The sequence below is a fragment of the Nothoprocta perdicaria genome, unplaced genomic scaffold (assembly GCF_003342845.1).
Source record: "Nothoprocta perdicaria isolate Ctin4 unplaced genomic scaffold, notPer1 scaffold_52, whole genome shotgun sequence".
NCBI lineage: Eukaryota > Metazoa > Chordata > Aves > Tinamiformes > Tinamidae > Nothoprocta > Nothoprocta perdicaria.
Window position 1 is genome coordinate 2,036,561 of NW_020455777.1, and position 6,000 is coordinate 2,042,560.

At 45.3% G+C, this 6,000-nt stretch overlaps 1 protein-coding gene across 3 annotated transcripts in view; it reads left to right on the plus strand.

Annotated features, from left to right (window-relative positions):
• MAP3K5 (mitogen-activated protein kinase kinase kinase 5) overlaps positions 1–3,631 on the plus strand; it is an 89,105-nt gene extending 85,474 nt beyond the window's left edge. For all 3 annotated transcript variants that reach the window (XM_026048171.1, XM_026048169.1, XM_026048170.1), the window contains 4 exons: positions 361–473; positions 1,381–1,493; positions 2,198–2,274; positions 3,103–3,631. In XM_026048171.1, coding sequence (XP_025903956.1) covers positions 361–473; positions 1,381–1,493; positions 2,198–2,274; positions 3,103–3,163 — 364 coding nt within the window. In that variant the 3' untranslated portion in view covers positions 3,164–3,631. The remainder of the gene's footprint in view (positions 1–360; positions 474–1,380; positions 1,494–2,197; positions 2,275–3,102) is intronic.
• The last annotated feature ends 2,369 nt before the right edge of the window (positions 3,632–6,000 follow it).

Here is a 6,000-nt window from a genome sequence, read left to right on the forward strand (position 1 = left end):
ATGTATTTTGGATTGTTCATTGGTATTCATTCATCATTCTGAAGCTAAAAAGTGTTTCTTTTTTTTTCCTTTAAAAAAAGAAGTCTGTTGTTTTATCARAAAACTGTTTTCCAGATAAGTTTATTTTCTTTACGTTTAAAGTATCTATCTATCTCTGAGCTAGTCTGCTCCAGAGCAAATGTTTTAGCTTTTGCAGGATCTGATTTATGGCAGTGGGTTTCCCAGTAGTCTGTCCTTGCCTCTGTCAAGAAGGTCTCCGGTTTGAGTGGCTCCCAGCTGACAATATTAATAAGTTCTTTGCTTTCCTGAAAGCTCCAAGCTAATTAAGAAAATGTGTGCTTTCTTTCCATAACTGTACAGGCTATTGGAGGAGTTGGTTCAAAAGGAGAGAGAGTTTCAAGTCSTCTTACATCAAGCTATAGAAGAAAGAGATCAAGAGATCAAAAACCTGCGTCTTAGGTCACAGCCGATACGTAAGTGAGATTTCAAAGACATTTTTCGTACACACAAAAAAACRACAGCAGCAGCTAAACGTCTGCTTCCTATTGACCCAGCCTCAAGGAAGGTGTTTGATCGTGCTGCTTCTGGTAGGATCTGCSCCGAAGCAGGAATTCATGCTATGGGAATAGATTACCTAATTTGTTTCAGTAGTCACAGTACATGGAAAGGGATGATTCAGATGTTTTTTGTCTGTGATCATATTGAAGAGAGCAAGAATCTTTCCTACAGAATAAATATTATTTCTAAAGGGGATGATCTAGTATTATTAAGTATGTGTCCCTTGAATTGCACACTGTTCTAACAGTTGCTTTGGAAGTCCAAGAGGATCTATTTCAGGAGATGTAAACGCAGCTCTGCTGAGGGAAGCGGCGCGGTGGGAGTGCTCTTGTCGTTCTGTGTTTCCGTGCAATGGGTTTCTGAGAAAAGTTACTTTCCAAAAGCTGATCCTCAGCCTAAGGCCTTGCCCCCGCGCTTCTGTCACTTACACTGAACAATTTAGTTAAATCAGTGGGAGAACCTTACTATAGACACAGTTACAGTGACACTGCTGTGCCTACAACTAGTAAAGTTGTTCTTAGGAGAGGAGAAAAAAATGCATCTGTATCATGTATTTATATTACTTTAAATGCCTTCATGTTAAAGACTTTGCTTTTGAGTAAAACAGCTTTATCCCTAACCAAGTAGCACAACTTGTGTATAGCTGCCGATAGCTGCTTGTGGGCTGTCATTCAGTGTGTGAGCTCTGGGGATTGACATATATCTTTATTTAGAAGGACACCGGTGTTCTAAGCTCGAGGGGAAGCTCAGCGCTTCACAGGTCAAAATGACAAGAGAATTCTTTGGCAAGGCATCACCCTGTCTCAAAACTACTTGTTCTAGATATTCCTGGATTGTCTGTCTGTCATCGTCATTCCAGCAGTGCAGGGACCGAAGACCCTGATCTCATAAACTGGCTGAGTGTTCAAGGAGCTGATGAGGACACCATAARCAGGGTAGGGATGGTATTTTCTGCTCACTTTGTGGCATGGCTGCAGTGTTGTTTAGAGACAACTGTTTTGACACGAGAAGATGCCCAGTTTTTAATTTATTTTTTACAACCTTTTGAGATAAACTTGTGGTAGGGGTCACAAGAAAAGCATGAATATGGAAGACCTTCATAAAAATGTAGCATTGTTAATAGTCTGATTAGGCATAAGAGGATAAATTGTTCTGTTTAATGAAGACTATTGCTTTAGTTCCTAATTCCTCTTTATCTTCACAGACCTTGCAGCAGTTCTACTGATTGTACTTGGGCACAGTGCAGATGTTCACGCTTAGCTAACTGTGCTACGTGAAGGTTCCTGACGTAGATGCCTGGTCTGTAGGAGAGATGCCATTTTAGAGGTGTTGAGCTTTCAGAATTGCAGCTGACTKGGTATAACCTGCCTGGAGTTGTCACTCCTACAGATCAAATCAGAACTTCYTAGAAATTCAAGCCAAGTTAGACGCCCCTTTTGAAAAGATAGATCTTAACTGTTGTGTTTTATTTCTTCATCTATGTGACTTGGGGTATTAATTTTGCCTTAATTTATGTTGAGTTATAAGTACCCCATTTTAGCTCCATTCTAGGTTTATTCTAAACTTGAACCTCTGTATATGAAATGTACAAAACTTTATTTCTAGCAAAATGTTCAGTTAAACTTTTTTTCTCCTGCAGTTCTTGGCTGAAGACTATACATTAATGGATGTTCTCTGCTATGTTACACGAGATGATCTGAAGTGTTTGAGACTGAGGTAATGCTTCAGACTTGAATGAACGGTGCRGAGCTGGAGGGTGCTCTGTTGCAACAGAAAGTAACTGATACTGAGCATTTCCTTACTGGATTGTGCTGTGTTAATTTTAAGCAAGTAACAGTTTCAAATATTTCTTTTTATATTGATGCATTCCCGGTAATACACTGGTAATGTTTAAGTTTAAAAAAAAAAAAAAAAAAAGAAAAAAAGAAATCCTTTACCTCCCTTTAAAAGAAAAGCTATTTTTTTCAAAATAAAGCTTTTACCTTATGTCTGGAGATACTGGATGTCCCATTAGAGATTTGCTGTTCTGTAAAAAGGGACATAACATGACCTTATGTAGCTTATTATCATCAGAAAGCTGCAGAAATACTTAGAGACTGCAACTGACACTAGGCTGTATCCAGCCACACCGAGTGTGTCTGCTAGGGCAGGACCAATGTTAAGYAGAAATACCAGAAATTGCCCAGCACTCTGTATGCAGGTAAGTTGTTTGTAAAATATATGTAACATAATATTAAAGAGATGGTAAGATTTCCATAGTAGACATTAGCATAATRGTGGCAGTCTGTTGTGGGTTATGCGTGTGCCTGGCGCCAGAGGTTTGAGCTCCAGAAGGGGCACCTGAGGAACGGAGAGACCGTCCCGGCCACAAGCCGAGGAGGTTTCTGCCCCTCCTGCAGTGTCACGAGCTGTGTCTCACCTTCGGTCGGCCTCGCCCTCAGTTTAGGAGCAGAGCTTAGTCGATCAGAGCTAGAGCAAAGAAATGGGAGCATTTGCAGGCTGTGGAGAGCTTTGCCCTGAGCGTGTCTGTGCTTTCCCTTGCAGAGGAGGCATGCTCTGCACGCTCTGGAAGGCCATCACTGACTTCCGAGAGAAACACGCCTGACGCTGCCGCCCGTCCCCGCTGCTCTGCGCGGGGGCACGCTCCCCTCGGCACCGAGCGGCGCTGCGCTCGGAAGGACTGTTGCACTTTAATCCAGTATTTGTTTACCAGCGTTAGAAACACTGCAGCTTCCTGACTGCTTTCACTCCCACMCCCCCCCAGAATTATGTAAACAACCTGCAATGGTATTTTACTTTAAATGTTTTTTACAYGCAAGTTTTTCAAAAATGACGACAAAAAGAACTTTACAGAACTTTATTAACTCATGACCTATTAAAGTAACCAGACATGAATTTCATAAAAAATAATGATGTAAGATTTCATGTGACTGTGCATCACTGGAACAAAACCAAAATGTGACGACAACTTCTCAAGTTTATTTTTCTTTGTAATATATCTCAGTAACCTGTAGAACTTCATAATTTCAATCAYGATTAGGTATTTTTCTTTTAGCGTACAAGATCTAAAAGTAATTGTTTTTACCTACTGCCTAGTTTAATATTGTTTATTTTTGGTAACTTAAGTTCTATGGTGCATTTGTTGGAGAGTTGTTTATGTACTACTGAACTGTACCAGTTGCATACACCAGAACCATAGTAATGTTAGCTTGTTCTAAAGCTATCTCTGACACACACAGTTAAAAATAAAGAGAGCCTAAGAATTGCTATTTCCTATATTTTTGAACTTTTCAAATAATAAAGGTGTAGAACTGGAAAATATTGGAATTAAAAAAAAAAAAAAAAGGGAAGAAAATCATACTGAGTATCAAAGAGACCTTTCTGACATGTTAAAGTTACTGTGATTTTCTTTTGATAATCGTAGCATTGAATAATTCCTATTTTCTTGTTCAGTCTAATTCCAGCMTTGATAACGCAGGGACCCAAAAAAATCTTATTTTTCTTATTTCTGGAGAAAGTCAAGAAATTAATATCCAGCCTCCCCACAATGAATGGTCATTGTGGCATGTTGTGCCCTTCTGCTTTCGTTTAGTCCAGCCGTCTTTTCTCATGCATCATGGAGAAGGCCCGTGGATGCTCCCTACCCATCCACAGCGCGTGTCCCTGCCTCCTGCACTCCAGCTCTGCCTCACATCAGATTCTTTGGAGGTGACTGCAGAAAGCTCCCGGGAATAAGGCTTGAGTTAAAAGCAAGCCTCTTCATGAACTCTGGTAACCAGTGAACAGTTTGTCCTGAATTCTGCCAGTTTAATAAATATTTTCAAATAAAATATAATTTTTTTTCTAATCAGATGTTGTCCTAACACATATATAGTAAATTGGCTGCCTGAAAATCAACGAAGTTGTATATAGGGGGGAAAAAAACAGGCTAAACAATTTTTTATTTTTATTTATTTATTTATTACTCCCTGAAGATAATTTCACAGATGTTTGTGTCCTGTTACATTTCTGGAATGAAATGAACCTACCTGTGTTTCAGGAGCACCACAGCTATTATTTAACAATGGGTACTGCTGCTACAGGTGAAAGCAGCAGCCTTTCAAGGTGACTTYAAGCACCAGGAAAATCAGGTGGGGAGCTCATGACACGCAAAGCCCAAAGCAGCTAAAAGACCCTTACATGGAGAGGGGTACCTCGGGAACTCCCCCGGACTGGACTCAGCAGTAGGAAACGGGAYGCGCCCTCAAGCTTGGAAAGGTTGTGCCAGCGGCGCTGAGCATGGGGCTGCTCCAAGCACCCGCTGTTGGGTCTCCCACCCGGTCCCGCTGCCCCGGAGCCCTCATGCACCGCTAGGCTGGACAAGGAGACTCTGGAATCGCGGGAGACATGTCCCGGCCCCACGGGAATGGATCCCGCGGCTCCTGGCAGCCTCCGTGGGGCCCTGCCCCGTGTTTCCCTGTGGGCCGGACCCCAGCGCGGCCGCTCCATGCGCGGGCMGGGCCCGGCTCCGTGACCGCGGCGGGGCCGGAAGGGGCATCCACCGTCCCATTTCTGGGCAGGGCAGGGCAACTCGCTCTGCTTGGGCAAKGGCTGGTTTCGGGGAAGAGCACTTGGGAGTGTTTGCCCACATACTGGGTCGACTTCATTCCCTACGTGTTGTCGTGCTCGAGAGCAGGTTCTTTAATAGCCCGGCTGCTTCAGGCCAGGTAGCCCGCGCTGCCTGGCCCGTCTGCAGAGCTCTCAACATTTACACAGGCACGGCAGAGGTTTATAGCTCCCTCCGCTCTTCCGGGCCCACAAGGAATCTCGGGGAGCCTTGCTTTATGTTAAATACAAGTTAGACACAATTCATTTCAAGGTATAGGGAAAAAAGGAAGTTGATGCCAACGGGATGGGGATGTGGCCCCTAATGCTGTCAACATGTAATGACCAGGTAACAGTCAGCACGGACAATGCTGGACTCGGATCCGCTTGCAGCCCTGGAGCAGGGCGCAGGCAGCGCTGCACAGGGGCCCTGGGCCTCCATCCATCCATCCATCCATCCATCCATCCATCACGGCCCGGGCCTCCATCCATCCACCACGTCGGGTCTGCGCTGCAGCCCCGGGACCTTCACCCGGCCAGGGGGCTGTGCACTGAGCGGGGCTCTGCACGGCCCCGTTCCCGCTTCCAGTGCCGCCTCCAGCGCCGTCGCCGTGGCTCCCTGTGCCCGTGCTGGGCACCGCCGGGCCATCCAACCGCTCCAGCCACAGCCGTGAGCATCGCTACTACCTGGAACCAGGTGCAGAATAGAGCRGGGCTTTAAGCCTCACCCAGAGCCGTTTTCAAAGCGATGCTCGGCAGCACCCAGGCCAGGTTATGCCCGCTCGCAGCAGAGGCGCGGGCCGGCACCGCGGGGCCGGTCCCGCAGCCCCTCGCCCTGGGGCCGCCCGTCCCGCCGCG